The 26,298-nt window shown below is 35.0% G+C and overlaps 2 protein-coding genes and 1 pseudogene across 5 annotated transcripts; 2 read left to right on the top strand and 1 right to left on the bottom strand.

The window, feature by feature from the left end:
* Positions 1 to 3,171: 3,171 nt before the first annotated feature.
* On the bottom strand, positions 3,172 to 12,716 carry LOC121253128 (probable protein S-acyltransferase 19). Its single transcript, XM_041153057.1, has 9 exons — positions 11,940 to 12,716; positions 9,831 to 9,944; positions 8,266 to 8,679; positions 6,489 to 6,557; positions 6,320 to 6,391; positions 6,110 to 6,238; positions 5,929 to 6,009; positions 5,439 to 5,639; positions 3,172 to 4,498 (listed from the first exon to the last, which is right to left on the bottom strand). Exons 1-9 carry the CDS (start codon positions 11,982 to 11,984, stop codon positions 3,419 to 3,421), a joined length of 2,205 nt encoding a protein of 734 aa, XP_041008991.1. The 5' UTR covers positions 11,985 to 12,716; the 3' UTR covers positions 3,172 to 3,418.
* A 4,296-nt stretch (positions 12,717 to 17,012) lies between these two features.
* LOC121253127 (protein FAR-RED ELONGATED HYPOCOTYL 3-like) lies at positions 17,013 to 24,922 on the top strand. 4 transcript variants are annotated; one of them, XM_041153056.1, is made up of 10 exons: positions 17,013 to 17,586; positions 20,187 to 20,416; positions 21,145 to 23,359; positions 23,442 to 23,498; positions 23,780 to 23,848; positions 23,935 to 24,003; positions 24,096 to 24,164; positions 24,256 to 24,306; positions 24,392 to 24,474; positions 24,560 to 24,922. In XM_041153056.1, exons 3-9 carry the CDS (start codon positions 21,188 to 21,190, stop codon positions 24,449 to 24,451), a joined length of 2,547 nt encoding a protein of 848 aa, XP_041008990.1. In that variant the 5' UTR covers positions 17,013 to 17,586; positions 20,187 to 20,416; positions 21,145 to 21,187; the 3' UTR covers positions 24,452 to 24,474; positions 24,560 to 24,922. The 4 variants fall into 4 exon arrangements, with proteins under 4 accessions (XP_041008990.1, XP_041008986.1, XP_041008988.1 ...); XM_041153052.1 differs by having other exon boundaries at positions 17,014 to 17,586; positions 24,392 to 24,922; XM_041153054.1 differs by lacking the exon at positions 17,013 to 17,586 and adding an exon at positions 19,231 to 19,298 and having other exon boundaries at positions 24,392 to 24,922.
* Positions 18,770 to 18,885, top strand: LOC121253751 (annotated as a pseudogene).
* Positions 24,923 to 26,298: the final 1,376 nt, after the last annotated feature.

Here is a 26,298-nt window from a genome sequence, read left to right as displayed (position 1 = left end):
TAGGCATATTTACATGAGTACATCAATACACAACTCTCACTATCTCGGCCTCTCATATTTACATTAATACAAAACACAAATATATATATATATATATATAAACCGAAAAGTCATATTAATACAAATATAAAAAACATTAGTTATATATTTGGACTCTTCCACATCTGCTTCAAGTTAAACTCCTTCGCACGAGCTTCATCTATCAAAAACAAGCAAAATAATGAAACTTTTGTTCATGTCCAGTATTGATGGAAATATTATTCTAATAATAAGGAATTAAGGATCCATGGAGGTCAGAAATTGGACTGAAATTGGACGTGACAATAATAACAAACTGTTGTAATCAACTGTTTTTTAATGAACAGTTTGTAACGAATAGTTGTAATGAACAATATTTTATCAGATGACCTAATTCAAGGATTGTTATTTTACAGTATTGATATTGCAGTATTTATTTGAGTGTATCAAGGATTGAGTATATTATCATCAATTAGCATGTTAGAGTATATTAAAAACAAACAAAACAGAAAAGTAGTCTAGCAGAAAAAATTGTAAGACCAAAAGAGACGATGATTGTCAATTTTCTGATTGGAAAAATCGAAAATGACACATTACTCTTTTAGAATGTCAATTTCTCTTGCAAAAAGAAAATCATAGTAAATTAGTAATTGGTGTGGAGAAAGAGAAAGAGAACGCTTTTCCAGTTGAAAGCAATTGATACTTGATATATTGGTTATGATTTTCTCTGAAGTATCAACTTTTAAAGCAGATGTTTATTAATTCAAGCCTAAAGAATACAATGACCCACTAAGTGTTTGTGAAAAGGCCATACACAGAATACACAAAGGAAGCTGTCGAAAATGCTTTATTGTTTTTCATTATCTTTCAAATACAAGATATTCCTCTATTTGTAGAAACAGTGAATAACAACCCATAATTTGCCAGGGGAGGACCAAATGCAAAAACACATAACTCCAAACAAAATAAGCCAAACGAAATCACCCAAATGGACCAAAATCACCCAAATGAGCAACTCAGAATCACCCAAACAAAAACCAAACAAACGATTCAACACTATCAAAACCAAACAAACGATTCAACACCATCAAAATGATTCAATACCCAAACGGTTCAACACCATCAAAATTCAAAACCAGAGAGAGAGAGAGAGTACCCAAACAGTGAACGTGCTGCGAGCCTACGACAGAGGGGCTGGAGAGGGGGGATGCACGGCGCTAGGGTTTTGACTTGTGGCTTTTTGACACATAAATTAATTAAAAAATTTATTTAAATTAGTAAAATTAAAATTAAGTAAACTATTTAATTTGGATTATTTAATTAAATCATTAAAAAAATAATGATTGATAATTATATTTATGATGTTAAATGTTAATTACTAATTTGTTACTAACTTAGAGTATGTCAATGTATTATGAATCTATGATAATTATCAATATATTAAACTTTTAAGTTTTTACATTTTGTATATGATTAATAAATCATTGTATTAGGTATATATAGTTATAGTGATATTAATACTAAACTATTATACATATATAGTCTAATATATATTATGCTATAAGCCTATGACTCTTATAATATATTAATATATACTAGTACTATATATTATAATGATATAGTGATACTAATACTATATATTATATAATAATACATTGATACTAAATTATTACTAATACTATATATTATTCAAGATAACGGGAATCAATCACAAATTAAATTATGAGGTTAATGGGATATAGTTAATAAAATCTTGTGATAAACTCATGTGTAACGCCAAATTCATGAAAAAATAAGAACCCCAAAAAAAAATCTGGGTAAAATTTTGACGGAGTTCAAGAGTAGTCTTTCCGGAGAATTATTTATTTATTTATTTATTTATTAGTGATGGTGAGGATGTGGAAGTGATTGATCAGATTTATCAATTCTCATTCTCCACAAAATTCATCAAAATAAGTTTATTGGACTTTATGTTATAAAGGTATCTTCCAATCTTTATGAAAGATATTTCTCAAGAATGGTGAGAGATGGATCCAGATATTCCTTACAATAATAATTATCTATTTTTAGTCTTAAAATAACCCTAATTTAGCAGAGTCATGAATGATAGAGTTTTAGGGTATTTCTTTTAAAAAATATAGAGTTTATTATTAAAAAATAATTTTTGTCATGTACATATTAGATTTACCCACTTTTTTTCAAAACGAATACACGAGTCTTGCAAATACTATGATTGTAAATATCATATACTAATTGAATAGATATGCTTCGAGGCGGATTCGCTTAATTACCCATTGCAGCATGAAATGTTGCATCCAAACTTAAGATTACAGTAATGTTCCTATGTTGGGAAGAGCATACTAGCAATGTTCTGCAACTGAAGGTCTGACCCGATCCAGTCTTTTTCTTAGCATCCTTTGCAATTAATTGTAAAGAAGAAAACCTTTAATACTTCTGATTGTTTTTTGCCTTCTCAACTGATGCTTAGAGCTGAGATCCTGGATCTGCATCTCTCTCTCTCTCTCTCTCTCTCTCTCTAGAAAGTGGGTGCGCTCCTCCATTAACAAAGTCCATATTTAAAACAAGATGACAGAACTTCGTCTGAACTTTCAGATTTTGTGCATAAAAGGTGGTAGCCAGCGATCGAGGATGTCACTAATTCAATGTTGGTTGCACATTAAATGCAACCTGTAATCTGTCAAGAAACAATAATGAAATCGAACAGACCGGTTTATGCGTGGATGGTGGGAAACATGATGGGCAACGGCCAACTATGAATGTCATGTCGGGCCATCATGATCAGAAATCAAAACAAAAACTATTTGCATAAATCATTACATATATATATCTAGAAATTATGCAGTAAATTTAAAAACTTTTAATTCATATTATAACACTCTTAAATGTGGAATATTTAATTAAAATGAGGAATAAAGAATGGAGTAAACAGGGAAAATGGAAAACTAATCATATGGATATGATGAACACAACAATGGAAGAGAAAAAATCTTGAAACAATTTTCTAAAACCCGTACATGATGAAGCTCAGTCACACAAAGAACGCCTCCAGTGGAATCCTCTGGTCAAAATATTTAGGGAGTGTGAGTGACATTACTCAAGACTGAGTTGGCATTTACAAACTTCACCTAAATCTGACGCATAAAAGCAAACAAGATTTGATATAAGCCAGGGTATGACTTCAGCAGTTCATATGCAAGAGATGACCTGAACATGTTGATACAAATGTGTTTGCAACAGTTTCAAAATGTAACGTTTTAGGAGTTATGGAACAGTTCCTGTCAGAGGTTTCCTCAGCTTCCACAGCCCATTCACTAACCAACAGCTAACCGGAAGAATATTGTCCGTGCATTTTGTTAGAAGTTCAATCGTAAGGTTGAAGCTACTTTGAACCAGAGCCAGATGATGGGTTATGATGCTCGAAACCTGTCGGGACAAACACGGGAAGCTGGTTTGATGCTGAATCCCTTTTGAATCTGGACTCCCGAGACAAATTAAGGGCCAATCTCTCTTGGCCCTCTCTACCTCGTCCATTCTTCAAGTTATCCCTTAATGGGGCACTCAAAAGCGGACCGCCAAAGAAGATAGAGTCTCCTGTGTACATCAGCTTTTCTACTTGTGGAACTGGAGGCTTTGCTGCAGAAGATGAAGATTCTTGCAGTGGAATAACTGGCCTTCTGCTATAACTGCTTGTTTCTGCAGTAAAAGTTGGCAATCCTGCTTGCGTGGATGATCTGTTCCTAGCTTCTGAGGCTGTTACTGGAACTGAAACGTATCTCCCTGCTTCTTGGTCCCAAACAACAGATGTTCTTTTGACATCTCTGAGAAGAGAAGTAGCAGGAGCTGAAAGCAGTAAAGGATCACTACTTCCCTTCTGAATGATCTTTTCATCAAATCCCAAAGGATGGGATGTGGAGGTGTTGACATTCGGTAAGGCTGCCTTACTAGTTAATTGACGATCCTGAACTAAGCTAGGGAAAGCAGTAGCTGCACTAAAACGACCCAAACCATGACCTTGAGGTAGAGGGCTAAGTGTTACTCCTTCATGAACATGGCTTGGACTGCTGAAGCTGCTCACACTTTGAGTCCCAGTTTCATACTCATCTCGGCTGACTTGGCTTGGAGCAAAAGAGTTCCTCAAGGGAGATGATCTCAGATCATTCTTTATGTCTTTATTTGTTCCCATGTCAGTGCTCACACTACTTCTGATGCTCATATTGCCACTGGAGCTTAAATCCTGATCCTGTAACCGATGGTTATCAACTGGTCGTAGAACAGAGGACGATGCCCTGGCTTTTGCTGCCGCTCTCACAGCTTCATTTGAATCTAACTTTGCCAGCTTCCAAGCACTTATACGAACAGGCCTTTTGGGTCCCTTCAGCCCTCTATCTGCAATTCCAGCTGCGTCTGGATCGACAGTTGATGGAACCATTCCAGGCTCCAAGTGAGGAACAACTTCATCCTATTGTAGCCACGTTTTAAACAAGTATCCACTAATCAGGACAGAAGTTTGTTTCTACTTTGACGCATAGATGAGTTTTTCTTCTTCAAAAGTAAAAAAATAAATAAATAAATATTAAAAAAACTAAAGCGTAAAATATGAGCCCATTGCAGTCAGTTCTTGCACCCAATTTTACATGCATGGTCCAGGAGTCATGGTACAAAGACTGTCATACACCACAACTAGAACACCACCAAGGGTATGTTTGGTACACGGAACGAAAAATCCATTGGAAAAATGAATAACTATTTCTAGGAATGAAAGAAGTTAGAATGGAATAACCATTCCTACTACTAGAACCCTCAATGGGAAATGAATTTATTAAAGCAGCACGAGATTGTGAGATGGATCTCTCTTTTTCATTTGATGCTCAAATGTACTGATTAGGTTAAGACCAGGCAGTGAAGACTGGTTGTGTGAATCCCCTCCAAGAAAGGAGTCTTTGAATTGAAATGCATGCCGACTCCTGCCATGAAAGTTTTCATTTTGCTGGAAGATTATTTGGAGAAAAGCTCCCTTGAGAGTGACACTCTTTGTTTGGGTGGTGGCATTGTGAAAATACCAAAGTTGGAGATCTAAGAAGGTGACGGGTTATAGTGATAAACTGCTGTTGTATGTAGGAGTAATGGAGAAACTGTGGATCATTTATTCTCCGTTGTGACCTTGCTAGTCCTTTGTGGCAAGTTGTTGTTAGCCTCTTGAGTTTGAATTGTGTAATGCCAATTAAAAAAGGCAAGCTTGTTCCCTCAACAATAAAAATAAGGTAATGGCAAGATTTAGTATTTCTAGACCCTATTCCATCTAAGATTTGTTTTAATTATATCTTTAATGTTCTCAAAGATATACAGCTTAAAAGAAATTAAATAGTAATTATCAAAGAAATCAAGTAAATAGTGAATACCTGATAGTCCACAAATACCCTAGGAGGGGTGCACCATGCCCCCTTGTATTGCAAACCTAGGGAACTTCCACCGCTCAAACCTGTTGTAGCAGACCCTGATGGAGAGTACATTATATTTGGCAGTTCCTCATCGACGGATGCTCCTCCATGTACCTCACTCATGGCTCTCATTGCCACAACAAACTCATAGGTTGTAATACCCTAATTCAACATAAAAACAAAAGGGTGAATGAGAACACTTATATGGCTAAAACAAAAGGGTGAATGAGAACACTTATATGGCTAAAAATAATTCCTCTCTAACCCAATCTTTGCCTCTCCTCTCTTTTCTGATCTTGCTAATAGCCAAAATGGAAGAAATTTTACAACTTTCCAGCCCCAACTAGGATTTTTCAAAATGTTAAAATCTTTAAGACTAACCAATTTCTCTATGACTAACCAGAGCACCATGAGAGACAAAAGTAATACAGAAAGTTTCACGGCCACTAACCTTTCTAATTAAAATCATGTGGAAAAAAAATAGTTCACCCAAAGGTATGCATGCCAGCATGGAAACTAAAGTACATAAAGCCTACATAAATGAGATCAAGTGTTAGCATAAGAATTCTAGTCAAATTCATATAAACAACTAAATTAGGCTCGGTTGAAAGCATATTTGACAGTAAGTGTACCACAACTGCTGCAAATGGGGGACGAGTGAAACCATTTCCAAGTCTATCAACAATTTCAGTCTCCATGCTTTTCTTATGAACAAAGCAAAGGACTAGAACAGCAATACCAACTCCAGCTTCAATAACAAGCTGAACCACAGATAAAGGGGGGAATCATTAGCCACCAAAAAACGTTTTCTTTCCTCATCGTTGATAGAATTCAATACATACCCAAACAAGACTAATGGCCATGAGGGTAATAAAAGTCACATAATTTTTGTGCCCTACACAATTGTTAAGCCACTGCAGCCATAAAATATGTAGAGATTAGTCCCCAAAAACAAAAAGAATATAATTATATGACATGCTTGTAAGAACATGGAGCAATATGAAGTTATACCCGGCAGTGGTGATCAAAACCATCCACACATTTGTCACAACTTCTACAGTGTTTACTGAACTTACGAACCTGCAACACGAAAAGCATCCATGGTTAATAACAAAAGCAGATTGTTAATGTTTGTTCCTCCAGGGCTCCAATCAGCATACAGCCAATTTCTGGATAAATGGCCATATGCTCATTTTGCACCAGAACATGCCATGCATTTACCATGGCCACAAGAGATTGGATCTAATTTTAGGAGACAATCTATCAGCTCAAAAGAATTTCCGTAGATATACGGTCCTTGGGAAGCAGACAAGCAAAAAGAAGATTGGCACATAAGTGACAAAACAAAAAGGATTTCAAAAGTCCAGGAAAAGTAAGAGATTGGCAAAAAGAATATCGGCACACGAATAAAATGATTTATGCAATGGCATTGCTACCCTTAACATATATTGAAATGATCTTAAATAAAAATAAACTCTTCATTTATTCTTTATATATATTACTTATAAAAATATTAGTCTTTATGATGTATCAAAATGCTTCTGAGCCATATACAGTTTAGGTCCCAAAATATTTTTCTGTTTTTGATGAGTAAAAAATTAAAATAAAGGGGAATTTCCTGAGTACACAGGCTGTAGACAAGAGACAATGCCTGCAATTATAAACTAAAATTACAATGCTCCAGAAATCACATGGTGAACAAACTGAAAGAAGATTTCGACTTACCTAAAATTATCTCAACGCCACCAAGAGTTCTAGAATCCCCCCCCCCCCCCCCAACCCCAACAAAAAAAAAAAAAATAAGAAGCATCCATGAGACAAGGGCATTGCAAATCATGCATTGGAACACCAATTTCACCACTGGTGGGCATCGTCCACCTAGCACTAAATCTAAAACTACTCCTCTAATTTAAATGTTAGTATGGTGTGGTTCAATGTGCACTGACAGGCACTTTAGTCATGAGTCTCAGGTGAGAATGGAAAAGGTACCATAGCTACTAGGAAGGATGGATGGAAAGGTAGCGGTGGGGCAGGATAGCCAGCAGTGTGATAGTGGGATTGTAGTTCAGTTGGCACAGGTTATTGAGTTCACGTTCAGTTAAGGTTAAGTGGATATCGAATAAGTTACTTTAGAAAGACTTGGGCCTCGTTTGGGAACCCATCTCATATCCTTCCCAAACATCACTCAAACACAGACACTTTTCAATTTCAAATCTTCAACTTTTTCGTCTAATCATTACCTAATTATTACAACTTTCCCAAACTTCAAAACAAAACACATAAAAAAATTCAACTTTTTCAAATTTCAAAACAAAAATTATATTCTAACAATATTTTAACTTATACTATCTTTATTCAAATTTTTCTCTCTCCTTTTTCAAAACTCAATAAAACATCTTAACTTAAACAATTTCACTTCTATACAAAGATTTTTTATCTCCTCTCATTTCCCCAAACGAGGCCTTATAGTATAAATATGGATTTCTTGGAATTATTCAATGGCCATTAATTATCATCTTGAAATGGGAATTCTATTTAGAGTGTGCAATATGGTTATAACTATACGTAGCTTCAAGACTCCAATACCATAATATTGTAAATATTTCTTGGTAAGTACATGATTATAAAGATGACATGAATTTTCAATATTGTTGTCAAACAAGAAACTAGAGAATAATATGAGGAACTACAATATTGCAAGGTGTGACAAATATTGACTTTAACAAACTTTTTTGATAAGTAATATTGACCTTAAAAAACTATATCATACTTATCATTATGCCTATACCTCAGCATTGCACAATGTGCAGAACAAAGCATCTTCACCAGTTCCCTGCTCCTCAGCTGCCCCTTCCTGTTTGCGGCAATCTTCATGAACAAACAATGCGCAGAAGATTCCTCCAAATCTAAAACAGGATTTTCTGCTTGTTGGTTCCAAGGGATTATTCTCTCCCCCAATCTCATTCACTGACCCTTTCTTACTAGAGTTAGCCCCTGCAACAGAACTTTTGGAAGCCGATGATGGAGAAGAATGATGCTCCCCACTTTCAATTTCATCAAATTTTCTAGGCAGGTCTTTTGCCGATAAGCCATAATTTGTATTAAATTTATTTGTTGCCCCAGGATAAAATTTAGACATAATGCCAGGATCTGCTGGGTTAATTGCAGTACAACGAACATAAAGAATGAAAACAAGGAGTGCCTGCGACACCATGAAAGGGGAATAATAAATTAGGCATAATTGCTAAATTTGATGAAAGAAAATGAAACTAGAAAAATGTAAATGCCAAGACCTCATAGTTGAGGTAATGCATAATATGAGGTACATGAGATATGTAAAATGAAGCTATTGCCCATTAGTATCTTCCAATCAGAAGGACATGAAAAGCGTTAATCAATAATTAAAGTCAGTTTCTTATAAAAATATAATAATAATTAAAGTCAGTATGCTCCAAAGCCGGGATCACTCAGATACTCTGCAGTTAAGATCCAGTCTACTACAGATTTTGTGGAAGCCTTTAGAGTTGGAAGTTGGGGTTTTGGACTAACGATTATAAAACAGATGTCTTTAAGGGTTGTATAAAGAAGTACATTCGAAAAGGATAAGGTTAAAGATGAAGAGGCTAATTTTTAATCGCAACCAGTTTGTGTCGAAAAGGAAGAAATCATTTTTTTTTTAATAAGTAAAAATAAATAAATAAAAAAAGGAAGAAATCATAAAGAAAACAATAGTTTTTATAAACTGACATGAACAGACAGCAAGAGAAAGAGGAAGAGAAGGGTCATACGGCGGAATGTATGCTTTCTGTAACCCAAAGTCTTCAATTATCATCATTCAACTTTGAATTCTCAAACTAAAATAAACCGTGTTAATATAGACCGATTCACTCTTTCTAAATATTAGACACTAACTAATAAAAAAAAGACTTCTTTATAGGTTAAAAAAAGCTTTCTTTAATAGGTAATTAACTAAGAAAAAAAAGACATTAAAAAGCTAATAAAAAAAATTATCATACTACTAGAAATTCTATACGAATCAAGACCAAAGTCACCTTAAAAAATTAGGTTCAGGAATCTTATGAAATCCCAAATCCAATCAAGCACATAAAAATGCTCATAGCTCCAACTAATTACTCTATTGATAAAATTGCTTTTAACCCTAAGACACTTAAGTTTGGAAAGCATATGGGTATTGCTTGAATTGGACATCTCATGTGTGAAAGCACAATTTGTCCCAAAAGCTTAAACTAAAATTAGAGATAATGAATCTTTTCATGCCAGGGGAAAGGAGGGGTGGGGAGAAGGAAACGAAGAAAAGACCTTAACATACGGAAATTAAATAAAATCACATACCACTGGAGTATAAGTGGCAACCAGAATGTACTCCCACGTTCGGCCTCCAAGGAAAGGGGCAAAGAAAGCATAGAAAGCAACCACTAACAAGCAGAATACAGTAATTGCAACAACCTATCCATGTAAGAACCAAAATATTTTAGTATACATGCAACTAAAAAGCACAGGTGGTCAAACAAAACAAATAGAATGAAACATCCACAATCCAATAAATTACCTATAACAAATGCCACTTTCATACATATTGTTAATGCAAGATCACAGAACATTAAGAAATTAATCAACGTTCAATGGGGAACAGTAAGTCGAAAAATCTACAGAAGATTTTTTGATCGGTAAAATGGGACAAATCTACAGACGATTGTAAGTAATCAAGCCATAAAACAACACATGCTATAAAACAAGACTGAAAGTTCATTGATAGTAATAGCAAAAATGATAAAACCATAACAATCACTGGAATAGCCTCAACCATCTCCGGTTTCTGTTGATACAATTTTTTTCTTGATGAGATAGATAAAATTTTATCAAAACAAGTAAAGAGGCATTGCACAAGTACACTGCACACATGTAGCATATGAAAGAGAACACCTACTACCAAGTTAGGAGCTAGAAAATGATACGAGAAAGTCACAAGGACCAGATCCATCAGGTACAATGATAGAAGCCCAAAGAAATCTGATCATACAAATCAATGACATACAAACCACAGACTTTCGTGCATTTTTCTATCAGTCAGCTTTTATAATTAAGCAAAGAGGGCGTTAGCCAAGTACACATGAAGGATACAAGAAAACACCTAAACAGAAAAAGTAAATAGATGCTAAATTATAAGTGATAACTTGAGTCTATAGTCCGCACTACCAAAAAAAAAATACCTGCAGTCTACAGTCCTAACTCAATGCCTCCAGTATAAGCAGGTTGACCCAAGAAATTCACAACTTATCCCTCTTACTATAATGCTTAACCTTAACCTGCTTATTTCTGGCAGAGCAACTGGTGGGCATCAGCTTTTCCATGGTTTTCGACCTCAGTAAATAGAATTCAAAGATTTAGGCTTACGTAGTAACATAATGACCAAATCATGGACATCAGGTTTAATTTTAAGAAAATTGAAATGAAAAAGGTTGATAGGAAAGTTATTTTAATAGGTAATCAGTAGGTTCTATTCATTATAAACAACAGGCATAGCCCAGAAATGTTGATAGGAAAATACTGAGCAAGAATGCCACATACCTAAGGGTGCTGGCTTGACCATGTTCGAGGAATGGAAATATCCAATGGAATACTAAAACCGCCAATTGACCTACTGGCTTCTAGTCCAATGGTGCTCTAGTTCAATAGCTCAGGAAATTTTGGAACTTAATCTCATACTATTGGCCACAAGACGTTTGAGAATTTTGTTTAAGATAAAAACAAATATATCTAAAAAATTTCTTCTTAAATTTCCAGTAAAACCAACAAGAGCATTCAGTCAAATTCAATGCTACTTAGAGAACTAAGATAACAAAGAAACGACCTAACTTTAAATCCTGTAAGTATTTTCCCAAAGGCGAATTACCTCTCAGAGAGCAGAAATATCGGCTACGCTATATAGACAACGCTAGGAAAACAGATATAAGTGAACATGGAAGGAAAAGTCTACCCATTATCTTTGTTGGATATAGTGAAGAACATATACACAAAGGGCCGTTTTGATCGGTTTGATGAAAGTCGATTATTCTAGCCTAACGATAAACTCTAAAACAAAACAAAAAAACAGTAACACTCGGGTACTCAAAATTGCAATCCATCCTTCACTCTGGGAAACAAAATAGCTCGTAATTGATCTTGAAGCTTCGCACAAAACTAAACCAGTACATGCTTCAGAATATCAGAGAACAATGCTGGGCAAAAGGACGCACCATGAATGAATTGAGCACTACAAAACACTTAACAAGTTAAACGCAAACAAGAAAGGTGGAGCATATTCTAGAATATATGGCAAATCAAAGAACAACCCACATCAAGAAATTAGTGGTTTAGACGAACACTAATCAAGAATAGACAGAGTGATATGGAGAAATGAGCACGCGAAATCATTTCAACGGAGTTTCTATATGCAGATACCTGAAAGGTGTGAGCAGGTAGCTGCCATCCGTGTTTTCTCACCATAACTACTCTAATTCAGACCCAAAAACCTCCAGCCTACAAAGAAATCAAAGCCCCAATACAGACGCCTACCCACCTAGAGCCAGCAACACGAAACAGAAAAAGAAGTTTCAAAGATAGAGAGAGAAAAATGAGTTTCCTTCCGTGTAACCTAAATATACGAAAACAAAAGGTAATTACTTTCCAAGAGAACCCAACAAAAAGGAATGTCGATTTTTAAATTATGGTAGCTCTTACTCCGTTATAGTCTCGAGTCTTACTCCCGAAACGAGTTTTTTTTTTTTTTTTTTAAGAAAAAATACAGCAAATTTATAGTGGAAAAAATTATCAATATAAAGTAAAATAAAAAAAATAAAAAAGAAATGAGAACCTAGTAATGGAAGGAGTTCAATCAGTCCACAAAGAGAGAGGACTGCGAAAAGAAAATCAGCCAAATTTTACTTTTTTTTCTTTTAAATCCTTGTTCTTTTGCTTTTCCGGAAAAATAAAACAAGCTACTAGTGGAAAATAGGAAAATATAAAGAAAAAAAAATAAGCGATAGAGCTAAAAGAAGAAGAAAAATAAAACCCAGCAAGAGGAGAAGGTCGATGAGTACAAAGAGAGAGTGAGAAACTGAGGAATGACTAACGAGAAGTAAAAACAGAAGCGGAAGAGAGAAAAGGGACAAAATGAGAAAGAGGAAGTGAAAGTAGAAAGACAGAAACACATGAACGAACTGCAAAGTAAGCGTTGACACGCTGTCAGTTCTGACAGGCTAATGTGAATATATATATATATATATATATATATATGAATTTGTGATGTTATCGGTGGCGATGATGCATAGAGCTTTGGAGGACATGTTTGTTGAGTATTAGGTTAGCTTTTTGGTGCATCTTATTTATTGTTTCCTCTTTCTGGTCCCCCTTTTTTTCTTATTTTTTTCAGATTTATTTTGGAAATGTTTGAGCCTATGACCCATCGTTGTTAATTGTATTGAAGCATTTATTTTTTGTTCATATAGAAGAAAAGGATCAAAGCAATTCCCCTTTTGTTTTTTTTTTGTTTTTTTCTCAACTTTTCTCTATCTTCTTGTCTCCTTATGGCATGAAATATCGTCAAATAGATTCTTTTAAACCATAAGTAAATTCTTTTGTTTTGTGTATTTTTTATACACGTTACTAATGAGATTGATTATATCATTTTTTTTAATATAAAATAACTACTTTAACAATTACATTAATAGAGTATTCAAGGAATACGTAAAAATAATTATATGTAATATAACTCTTTTTTTCTAAATAGTTCATTTGTTGAAGAATTCACTATAGTTATAATAAAAATTAATTCGCCAATAATACTTCATCCAAACTCACTTCAACAATGTGTTGGAATTGTAAATTATTTTTAAAAAATTAAATTTATAATTTATAGGTGTATGACTCATCTAGAGTCCACTCTTCATTTCATGATTTTTTTTTTAGTTATGTTTGCTTTCATTTCATAAATTTCTTTTATTTTGAAAATATTTGAGTAACAAATTGTAGTTAAAGATTGTTTAGAAAATATAATCAAATAGTTATAAACCCCATTTTTCCTTTTTTTCTTTTATTCTTTACAAGAAGAAAGATGTTATGAATAAATGGCATTATATTGAATCACTCTCTTCATTATAAAGATCCAAGAATATGACTATATTTCCTCATTCATACGTATATTTTTTTGAGTAATATTAGTGGAGGAACAAATAGTCTCCCAATCAGGCTAGACTCGATCCACCTCATTAGGGCCCAATAATCATGGGCAATAAGCCCAATGAACGAGAAGTAAGGAGGGCCTCAACGTGCAATCCTAAGCAGATGCCGCCAAGATACTTGAGTCCTATTAAGGATATGACCGTTGAGGAAATTTCGAGTCTTCCTCGTAAGGATGTGTGTTCAATAGGATGTAATCAAGTCGAGTCGAGTTAATCTTTGATTTGTCGAATTCGGCTTGACTCAAAATACTCGAGTTTAAGCTCGAGCTCGAATTCAAAATTTTCTTTTATTCTTTGTTCGAGTTCGACTCGATAAACTTAACTCTCAACTCGAGCTCATCCCACAAACGAGTTCAAGCGGAGCTCGAGTTCGAACTCGAATTTTTTATTTTTTATTTTTTAAATAAGATTTAATAATAAATAAATAAATAAATAATTTAATATTAAATTTATGCAACCAACAAGTAGAACCTCTATTGATTATAAAATTTTAAAAAAATTTTAAATAATTAGTATCTAACTAGTTGATATTTATTCAAAATAATAATATATTGTATGCCTACATATATTATTAATACATATACTTAATATGATAGCATATATATATATTTTTTTCATAGATGGTTCTCGCATATTAGTATATGAAATTATTAAATTTTATTGACTAATATTATATAAATTATAAAATATACGTATGAAGTATATTCACTATATAGACACAAGTAATTAAATTACATATTATATATTTAATTATAAAAGTTGTATGCTTACATTACTAGCTAATACATATATATATGTATGTATATATTTCTCAATATATGAATGAGTTTTAATCGAGTCAAGCTAACGAGTTGACTCGAACATAAACGAGCAATGCCTTAACGAGCTTTAGTCGAGTTGAGTTATGTCAGATATATCTCATTTACAAATCAGGCGAATTTTTACTTTCACGAATGAGCTTCTTTTTTCACGAGTCGAGTTTGATTCGAGTTTAACCGAGCGAGTACTGAGTGAACTATTGAACAGACTAATTCATTTACAACTCCAATATCCGAGATACTCACCGATAACATTGTATATTTATACGGTTATTGCCTAACTAAAGTCAAATACACACCACCTTAAAAGATCATCGAAGAAAATCATGCAATTACACTATCTTTATTGGTCAATTCAATGCTTATATAATAGGCATCATCTAATGATTTGATGTACGCTCTACGACCTTATTGAATCCTTACTTCACAATTCCAAATACTGATTGAGGAATCGGAAAGTTACCTACCCACCGAGCCCTCAGACTTCTTTTTGTGTAGGTTGATTGAGTCTATCAGTGGTGGTGCAAAATACATTCTTAATAATTAGATACAGTTTTATAATGCGTAAGTTTCGTATATATATATTTTTTTAAAAATAGATTTTATGATTAAAAAAATATTGTTTTATATAAATTATAGATTTATCCATTTTATTAAAATGAATACAAGAGATTTGCACAAATATCATTTTTGTAATATGTTTAGTCGTCTATGGTGGGCTTGCATCTATTTATCGGCAGCAATCACGGTAGGTATGTCTCTTCTTGTATCGTAATGGAATCGGGTATTAATGTGAACGTTGAACATTCTCTTTGGACTCACTGTCCAGTTGCATGGAAAAAGATTGGTGGACCTCCTTTTCCTCCCTTTGATTTATTACACAAGTTGTTTCTTGAGCAAAGCTCAAGCCCCCCTCCTATTAGTTTGTTTGTACTTAATTTTGACGAGTTACCTATACCAATTTTCCTATCTCTCACTTTTTGAGACAAATTTGAAAAGTAAAATGAGATGAAAATTTTGTGAATAATAATAGTTTGTAAATAGTAGTGAAATAGTTTGAGTTGTTTTATGAGATTTTGAAAAATGAGAGAGAAAAAGTTGAATAAAAAATATTATAAAATTAAAATATTGTTAAAATATAGTTTTTATAATATTATTTTTGTTTAGATATTTGAAATATTTGAATTCTTTTTTATTTTTTGTTTGAAAATTTGGAAAAGTTGTAATGATTCATGTGAGAGGGTTTTTCTCCCTACCGGTCCTTAAAACAAGCTCACGAGAGACTACTAGAAAGTAAGAGAGCCTGGTCGAGCTTAGTTAGACCCAACGACCCCTCACTAAAAGGAGTCAGTGAGTCTTTGTAGAATACTCGGTCCATGAGCAGGACCTACTCGCGAAACAGCCCACGCATAGGGAAAGTAAACGGTAAGGGCGGATAGGACTCGCGGCCTGACACTGCCTCGATGACAGATTACCCTCAGGAACTTGCCTAAGCAAATGGGTGAGAAATATGAAAAATCTGTGATCTCTTGACAGCAAGCATGAAGAGGCTTAACAAGAAACACTTCTAGGTAAAGTGAGCCAAGAAACCATGCCACATTAATGACACCATTACCTGAACTTCACGCTGTATTAATAACGCTATTCTATAAGTCACGCCGCATTAAAGAATTTTGACAAATGAACAGTGAAAATGACATAAGTCCCCCAAAGTCAGGGATGAGCTATTTCTACCAAAAACTTAGTATAAAAGTCAATCCTCATGTACAAAAGCTCTATTTGATTTCTCTAAATTTACGCACAAACTACATTAACTTTAATATCAGAGACTCTCCAACCACCACCAAAGCTCCATTTTTCATGTTTGTTTAAATGTGTAGGTTAAAACTTAAAGACTTGAGTTGCTGGAATATAGTTCAAAGATGCACAAAACACGACGTTAATAATTAGTTCGAAAAAGTTATAATTTGAAAGTATTTTTGGATTGTGAAATATCTTAATTGTGTAAGAGACTTGTGAGCAGCCTACACACTCTTCATCTGATACGCTTTATCCATCTATCTTTTGTTTTTATTCATTTTATATGAATAAAAATAGTCCGAGAGAGAATTTAAAAACTAGATGAAATTTAAATTAATTAAAAAAATATGTAAAATGTTGGCCATTTGGTATGCTAAGCAATATTTTTCTTAGAACTGGGAAGTGAATTACACACAAATCTTATAAAATCATCTGCCACGCGTCCCACGCACTTGTCATTCTTTGTACAGCACTAGCGATTGGGATTTTGCCTTTTGGATCTACCCGAAAATAAAAAAGTCAAAAAAACTCCCAACGGTTTCCTCTTCCGAAAATTACGCACACGCACGCAAGCACGCGAGTTTTAAAACAGAAGTAGTTATCCAAATAAAAAAAAAAAAAAAGTAGGGGCAGGCACGCGCGATCGCGTGTGTATAGAAAACGTGAAAACGGCGAGTGGAGGCACGGGGAGGAGGCGGCTGTGAGACTCCGATTTTCCGAGAGGGAAAAAGAGAGGGGCTTCCGAAAGCTCGAAACCCTAAGAGCTACTCATTATTTCCCAATAGCGAAAGAAAGAGATCGAGTTTTAATTCCTTTTTTGGGGAGGAGGAGATTGCTTGCTTGCTTCGCTCTCGGTCACTCTTCAATTTGTTGTTTCTTGTTTTTTTTTTCCCCGCAATCTCAAACCCATCTTGTTCCAGTCGAAGCTTGGTGTTCTTCGGGTGGAGAGTGATAATAATTGCAGTGAGAAGCTCTTTTTTTGCATGTTATTTGTTTGTTTGTTTTGGTTGGGGGGTGAGAAAGGGAGGGAGGGAGGCAGGCGGTGAGTCACACACACAGACAGACCCATCGAACAAACAAAATCCAATCCTCAAAATTGACTCGCCACAGCCACTCGCTCAGCGTGCGTGGGACAAACCCTAAAAACATTTCCCCCCATTTCAACACAAACGCTCCTCTCCACACGCGCAAGCCTTCCCACTCGCCCCCTGCTTCTCGGCTTTTCTTCCCAGATGCTATACTTGAATTTAGGTCTCTCTCTCTCTCTCTCTCTCTCTCTAACCTTTCTTTATCTTTCTTTTTTCTTTTCTACTGAAATTCGTTTATTTCGGTGGTCGTTATGTGTGATACTGTTGTCTTTAGATATATTTGATTGGTGGTCTGTTTCATGCTGAGAATGTCTGGGAAAGGAGAGGGGATTAATGTTTTCATTTACCACATGAAACCAATAGGGAAACTATTGAGCTGAGTTGGGGCCATGGCTAATACTGTCAGACTAGATAATGTGAACTGTGCAGCATATTAATTTTTTATTCCTGTAGTTATTTCCTTGTTGAATTTACATCAGTAATATGAGTACCATGCGATGAACCGTGAACGATTCAGCACTTTTATGAACGTTAGTGTACGTTTATGCAATGATCCTATCAAAATCTAATGACAATATTCTTAATTTACGCTTGTCTACTTTTATGAATATTCAAGATTTCGAGAGATATTCTGGTTTTAAAAACCTCTTGTTAATATATAAATGGGTAATTTTAGGTATCGATTGGATGTTGAGAGGAAATGAGATGAGAAATTTGTGAATAATAATAAAGTAGTTGTAAATAGTAATGAAATAATTCGAGTTAAGATGTGTTATGGAGTTTTTGGGAAATGAGAGAGAAAAAGTTGAATAAAAATATTATAAAGTTAAAATATTGTTAGAATATAATTTTTTTAATATAATTTTTTTAATATAATTTTTATTTTGGGATTTGAAAAAATTAAATTATTTTTTGTGTTTGGTTTAGAAATTTGGAAAAGTTGTAATGATTAGATGAAAAAGTTGAAAATTTAAAATTGAAAAGTGTTTGTGTTTGGATTGTTTAGATCTTGAGATGAGAAGAGATGAAACTATCTTGCAAGCCAAACGTGGCGTTGTTTTCTAGTTTTAGATTGTATGTAGTATTGATATCAATCTGGTTGATTAAAATAGTGGGTTCTGAATTAGATTATTTTGGCAACTTCAAGACCGATTAATCTGAAGAAGATTATCAAGGTTGAATGGATGATGGAGATGTTCTGTATAACTAAATAATGTGCATTTGTACTGTCGTGTCATATACTTTCTAAGTCTGTGCACTGATATCAGGAAACAGCACAACCAGGTGTTGAACTTACCCATCATATCATATTATATGCTCCAAGCTATGCACTTTCCTTATAGTTAAGGTTTAGTTATATTCTTCTGTCACCGGATCCCATCAGAACTCCGCAGTTAAGCGTGCTTGGGCGAGAGTAGTACTAGGATGGGTGACCTCCTGGGAAGTCCTCGTGTTGCACCCCTCGAAAAAACCGATAAAAAAAAAAGTTATAGTCTTCTGTCGCTGCATTCCTGAAAATGTTGAATCATTTTACCAATGCCGAGTTTTTTGAGTCATTAGGGGCTCTCTTGTATGGGCTAGGTGTTTGTTTTCTTATATATGTCCAGTGTACTTGGTTACTCCTATTGATATATATATATATAATATTATTACTTATCAAAAAATTTTTTACCAATGCCGATTCATAAGTGTTTTTTGGATTTCAAGCTAAGGGTAATTTTCTCAGACTTATAAATTGTAGGTGTGTGAGTGGTGATCAGATACATGTCCATAAGTCGAATCATAAGTCGACTTACTCAGACTCATAAGTCGAATCATTGCTGATGTCTTGAAGTGTAGTTTATCTATATAGATACATGTCCCAACTTTGGTTGGGTGAGTAAAAATCTACTGAAGGAACTCATTTATTTTTTAATTTCTCAAATTAAAGAATGATTTTAAAAGATCATTAATGTGTATTCTGGTGGAGAAAAACGGCTCTCATATTGGATGAAGGACACATGTAAATATGTTTTCTCAGTGCCTGTCTTCTTCTTGGACTTGTATAACATTTGTAGGGGCCTCAGGGTGGGCATCTTATCCTTTGGGCTTGCTATTCTAAGTGATGAAGTAAAGTCAAAGTGTTTTGAGTAGCAATTGGTGCTTGTCTTTAAATTCTATAAGAATAGTCTTATGAGTCTACCCGCCTTGAGTTTGATAGCTCAGAATGGACATGACAAATTTCATCCTCTTTCTTTATGGTCTTTTCATCAAATTGATGTATTGTTTTGCTACAAAAATTACAAGAAGCTTGTATTGTAAGTTGGTGTTGATTGCCAAATGATACGAGTAATTAGGTTGCTGTAGATTTTTTGGGCACTACCTTTATGTAAGAAGATCAAATTTTAAGTCTTGGACCTTCCTTCCACCACCAGATGTGGAAAAGCTGTCTTCTTCTAAAGTTGTATGAGATTTTTACTGGAACCTGGTAGCTCTCATTTTGTTAAATAAATATGAAAGTGATTCTTTCTAAAATTTTGGAGGTTCATGCCTTGAAGAACTGAAACCAAGAATTTTTGCTGAATCCGCATTTATGCCAGTTCAAAAGAAGTAGGTTGAAAGTTATATGTGGACGTGGAAACTGAAAGAGGGCTTCGCTTTTCTGGTTTTGACAATGGATTTGAAAGCATCAAAATTATTTATAGACAACATTTTCAGTTAAATCTTGTTGTATTGCGGTGAATCATTGTTCACCTAATTTGGGTTAATAATTTCCTGCTGCAGAATGGAAACACGTTAACTTCAGTAGTGATATGAAAGTTCCTCTCAGCACACAAAACCTAAGGTATGGAAAAAATGAGAAGCACAAAGCAGGTCTCAGGATGTTTTTTGATGAGTAAGATAAAGATTTCATTAATGATTAAAGGGGATGTTCAGTACACAAGAGATCCACTTAACAGTCAAAGGTGATAATGTGAACTGGAGCAAGAAGTGGCAGACTGTCAAGAATCAAGGTTATAAGAGTTTTGTCTATAATTGTGTATCAAAACATATATATGTGTGCACGGGTATGAACCCCAACATGTATATTAGAAGTTGCATCATCATGAATAAAAAAAATTAACATAGTTTATTCGTATGAAAAACGGGGACTTGTTTTCTGAAACCTATACAAAAAGGTAGTTAGTTGTTATTTTTCAGATTTGGAATCAAAGGATTATTGTTTTCTTTTATCCCAGTTGTGAGTTATTTTAAATACATAAAACGAATTATGTCCTTGACTGGTTGTGCTTGTCTATTTGTGGTTGGATTGGTGAATTCCTGTTACGAGAAAATCTTGAGTGCTCTGAGCCTAGTAGTCTAAAACTTTGAACCACGCTCCCAAATCTGCACTCACTTGTGTGTGAGCCTATTGTGGCTAGAGACTAGAGTCGCATAATATTGATAGATAATGTCAATCACAGCTCGGTGAGAAGTTAGAGGCCCTTGGTGCACTTAGCTGGAGTTGAACATGCCAGGGATTTTGGTATACTTGATTTTCTGTGGTTCTAAAGTAGTTCTACTTTTTCCATCATTATTGTTTGGGATCCTTTTGTTATTATAAGATTGAAGTTCATGCACGACTCAAGAAGATTAGATACTTTTATTCAATCATGTCATGTTATAATTCTAATCATTGTTAATTGTGTGCTTTTAGGTTGTAGTCTCATTAACACAACCTTGTTGTCTTTCCCCATTTCAGGTAACATCCGATAATAGTTCGCCAGATTTGGTTTATTCTCATCATGGACATAGATCTTAGGCTACCTTCTGGTGAGCATGATAAGGAAGATGAAGAACCAAATGCAATTGATAACATCTTGAATGTTGATGAGAAACTGCATAATGGAGATGTAGAGGGTGACCATATGGTTGATGTTGGAGTTGAGGTACGCATTGAAGATGGTGGAGATTTGATTTCTCCCACGGTGGATATGGTAGTGTTTAAAGAGGATATGAATCTTGAGCCACTTTCAGGTATGGAATTTGAATCACATGGAGAAGCTTATTCATTCTATCAAGAATATGCTCGGTCTATGGGATTCAACACTGCGATACAAAACAGCCGGCGTTCAAAGACTTCAAGAGAATTTATTGATGCCAAATTTGCTTGTTCTCGATATGGGACCAAGCGAGAGTATGACAAATCCTGCAATCGACCACGTGCTAAACAGAACAAGCAAGATTTGGAAAATGCAACTGGTCGACGGTCATGTGCGAAGACAGACTGCAAAGCAAGCATGCATGTGAAGAGAAGGTCAGATGGTAAATGGGTTATACATACTTTCATGAAGGAGCATAACCATGAGCTACTACCAGCCCAGGCTGTGAGTGAACAAACAAGAAAGATGTATGCTGCAATGGCTAGACAATTTGCTGAATACAAAAATGTGGTTGGTCTCAAGAATGACCCCAAAACCCCATTCGAAAAAGGTCGCAATTTGGCACTAGAAGCAGGAGATGTCAAGATTTTACTTGATTTTTTCACACAGATGCAAAATATGAATTCCAATTTCTTTTATGCTGTAAATCTGGGAGAAGATCAACGACTGAAAAATTTTTTCTGGATTGATGCCAAAAGTAGGCATGACTATAAGACTTTCAGTGATGTAGTGTCATTTGATACTACTTATGTTAAGAACAAATATAAGATGCCTCTTGTTATAATTGTTGGGACGAACCAACACTATCAATTCATGTTGCTTGGATGTGCCCTGATATCAGATGAAAGTGCAACAACATTTTCTTGGTTAATGCGAACATGGCTGAAAGCAGTGGGTGGGCAAGCTCCGAAAGTAATGATCACTGACCATGACAAAACCATTAAATTAGCTGTTTCCGAGGTCTTTCCAGATGCTCAGCATTGCTTTTGTTTGTGGCATATATTGGGGAAGGTTTCTGAAAATCTTGGTCACGTAATCAAACAGCATGGAAATTTTATGGCAAAATTTGAAAAATGCATCTTCCAGTCATGGACAAATGAAGAATTTGAAAAAAGGTGGTGGAAAATTCTTAATAGATTTGAACTCAAAGAAGATGAATGGATGCAGTCACTATATGAAGATCGTAGACTATGGGTGCCAACATATATGAAGGATGTGTGTTTGGCTGGGATGTCCACAGTTCAGCGGTCAGAAAGTGTAAATTCCTATTTTGATAAGTATGTGCACAAGAAGACCACCATACAAGAATTTGTGAAACAATACGAACCAATTATACAAGATCGGTATGAAGAGGAAGCCAAAGCAGATTCTGACACGTGGAACAAACCACCTGCATTAAAATCTCCTTCCCCTCTGGAGAAGAGTGTTTCAGGGGTGTACACACATGCATTATTCAAGAAATTTCAGGTTGAGCTTCTAGGTGTAGTTGCTTGTCATCCTAAAAAAGAAAGACAAGATGACACAATAACTACTTTCCGAGTTCAAGAATTTGAAGGGAGTCAAGAATTTATTGTTATATGGAATGAAATGAAATCAGAAATTTCCTGTATATGTCGACTGTATGAGTACAAAGGTTATCTTTGTCGACATGCAATGATTGTTCTTCAAATGTGTGGCCTTTCTGCCATTCCATCCCAGTATATTTTGAAACGGTGGACGAAAGATGCAAAGAGCAAGCATTTGTTGGGAGAAGAATCGGGACTAATGCAATCTAGGGTGCAAAGATACAACGATTTATGTCAACGGGCGATGAAACTGAGTGAAGAGGGATCTCTTTCTTTGGAGAGTTACAGTTTTGCAATCCATGCACTAGATGAAGCTTTTGGAAGCTGTGTGAGTATGAATAATTCTACTAAGGGCCTCGAAGAAGCTGGCACATCAGATACTCATATTCTACTTTGCATGGAAGAAGACAACCAAAGTAGAAGTACTGGGAAGACAAATAAAAAAAGGAATCCAACAAAGAAAAGAAAGGTTAGTAATTGACAGCAACTGGCTATTTTATTTCATTATGCATGTGATATTTGTTAACTATGACCTCCTTCATATATTGTAGGTGAACCCTGAATCTGATGTTATGACTGTTGGGGCAGAAGACAGCTTGCAGCAAATGGTTTGTCCCTTCTCATGAATGGCTTAGCCCGTTAAGAATGACTATTTTATGTTAAATTATGTACATTAATTTGTATCTATCCTGGAAATAATGAGTTTGCTCTTACCTATAAAACAAATAATGAGTTTGTTCTTCTTACTTATTAAAAAACATAACGAGTTTATATGTGGTTCAATTGCACCCAGTAGAATTAGCACAGAAATGTCCTGATGCTACTGAGTGGATTGTGCCATAGAATGCTATTGGGAAAACAAAGAAATTAAAACTGAGGAATTTTGTAGGAGAAATTAAGCTCAAGAGCAGTAACCCTTGATAGCTACTACAGCAGACAACAGAGCATGCAAGGAATGGTATGATGCACTATAGTTCCGTCTCTATCACACATTACGAACTTCTTTTTCAATTGATGATTTATACTCGGTTCTATTTTTTGCAGGTACAACTGAACTTAATGGCACCAACACGTGATAATTACTATGGGAATCAGCAGACCATTCAGGGGCTGGTACATCATATACATTATGGCCACAATGAATTAACTAGTGATAGTGCACCATAGATGATGTTCATTATGATATCTGGGTTTCACATTTGTAGGGGCAATTGAACTCAATAGCACCAAGCCATGATGGTTATTACAATGCTCCTCAAAGCATGCATGGGCTGGTATAGCACCAATGATTCTAGACGTAATTATCATTCTATATTACCCTGTTCATATGGCATTCTCTTACAAATTGGGGTTTTATGTTTGCAGGGACAGATGGATTTTTTCCGAACACCAACTGGCTTCACCTATGGCATTCGAGTAAGTTTGCTCGACTATTCTTACAATTCTGTAAAATCCTATTTCTACTTCAGGACTTACAGTGGGTAAAACTTCCTCGTGGCAGGATGATCCCAATGTGAGGGCTGCACAACAGATGCATGATGATGCATCCAGACATCTGTGAGACGCAACTTTCTCATTATGAAGGTAGTTCGCATTTGAAATGAATTTTATCTGTTGGCCCCAAAAAGTTTTTGAAAAAAAGGCTACATTAGAATTCTTTACCTTGTAGGTGGGGCTTAGCTAATGTCTCTACTAAGAATGATATGTATCATGCCTTGTAAAAGGAAGGATTACGATAGAGCACCTTCCTTTGTTGTCTATAAATTATATGATAAGATGGACTAGGCTGTTGCTGTTTATCTTCACCATTTCTTTTGAAATTTCCCCGAGAGTTGGAACAGATTTGAGGTAGGGTTGCATCTCTTGTAAAAGTTGTTGTATTAATGATCTGTGACTGGTAATTCTAGATAGGAGCAATCAAAATCTGTGTTACATAACGATTGGCTGATATGTTATCTATGTATTTTGGCCAATCAATGTATTTTGCAACTCCACAAGTGGTAACAGGAGCAGGCATGTTGAAAATAGTTCACTTTGATGTCCATTTCTATTTACCCCTCTACTACCTTTGTATCATTAGGATCCTTCTCTTTGGGGAAAGGCCTTTAAGAAATTTGTTTTGTTTTGTTTTTTTGTTTTTGTTTTTGTTTTTTTGTTTTTCCCAATAGTAAACTAGATCAGGGCTTTAAGATTTATTTATTTTGTCTTCCCTCCCTCAAGTGGGCAAGTTTCAGATTACATTAAAAGGGTAGCACATAGCCCATGCTGATCTACCCTTTTAATTTTAAGAGAGCAGATGTCGATACCTCTAGTTGGGACAATAATGTCACTGCAATTCTCTAGTTTTCTTATTCCCGCTTTTTTCCTCCTTATTCCCAATGGATTCATATTGCGTTCTTTTTTCTGAGTTACCTATAACGTAAAGGATAGGATGTAGTAGTTGAATTTTGATTCACTTGAAGTTAAATAGGAGACGAGAGAGAGCATGTTGTGGGGCACCATGTCGTGCGCAGGACATCTTTATTCTTTACCGGACATACCTTTTCCATAATACAGATGTACGATACACTTGAGCTAGAACTTTGAAGAAAGAGTAATGCTACGGAAATGCGTAAGTACCATCTAGTTGTTTTGAAAAAGAGAAGAATTTATTATTAAAAAATTAATTAATTTTTTTCATGTGGATCTCGTATTTATTTTTTTTAAAGTGATTGTGCGACGTCTGTATACTCACAATTATAACAATCATTTATCTTGAAGAAAATAATATGGTTATAAATTAATTGATGTTAGGGGGAAAATAAATAATTTAAAAGTAACTGTATGTCTTAAAAATAGGAGGTATTCTTGCAGCATGATTTTCTAGAACACAAACAGTACAAGCCCCATAGTGTAAACTATAGATTACTTGAGTGGATTGAAATTAAAATTGAAGTTGATGAACTCGACAATAAACATTCATTCGGTAGATCTTAGGGGAGCCCTGCGGCCTCTATGCCCGTCGGTCATCGCCATGCTTTCCATTTTGATTTACCCTTCATTTGGTAACGACTATTGTATCTTTTATCCTCCATATTTGCTCGTTCTTACGAAACCAGTTCTCGTTAAGTTCATCTACCTCTGTCCAAGATGCTTGTGCTCATCAGTGCTACAATACCCACCCTTGTTCTTCCACTGCCCCCTCCCTCCCTCCCTTGTTCTAATTCAAAGAGTGTCGGCTGTCACCATGACCTATTCCTCCATCTCCACCAATTAAACTTTCACCAAGTGCAATACATGAGAACTGTGTTGTTGTATGCACATGTGGCGTTCACTTGTCGCCTCCCTCCTATTGAATTAGTTGTAGATGACTTTCGATGACAGAAAACAGTCAAAATTACACATGGATTGCACCTTCAAGATCGTGCT

Source organism: Juglans microcarpa x Juglans regia, chromosome 2S (assembly GCF_004785595.1).
Source record: "Juglans microcarpa x Juglans regia isolate MS1-56 chromosome 2S, Jm3101_v1.0, whole genome shotgun sequence".
NCBI lineage: Eukaryota > Viridiplantae > Streptophyta > Magnoliopsida > Fagales > Juglandaceae > Juglans > Juglans microcarpa x Juglans regia.
This window is presented reverse-complemented; position numbering and strand designations above follow the sequence as displayed.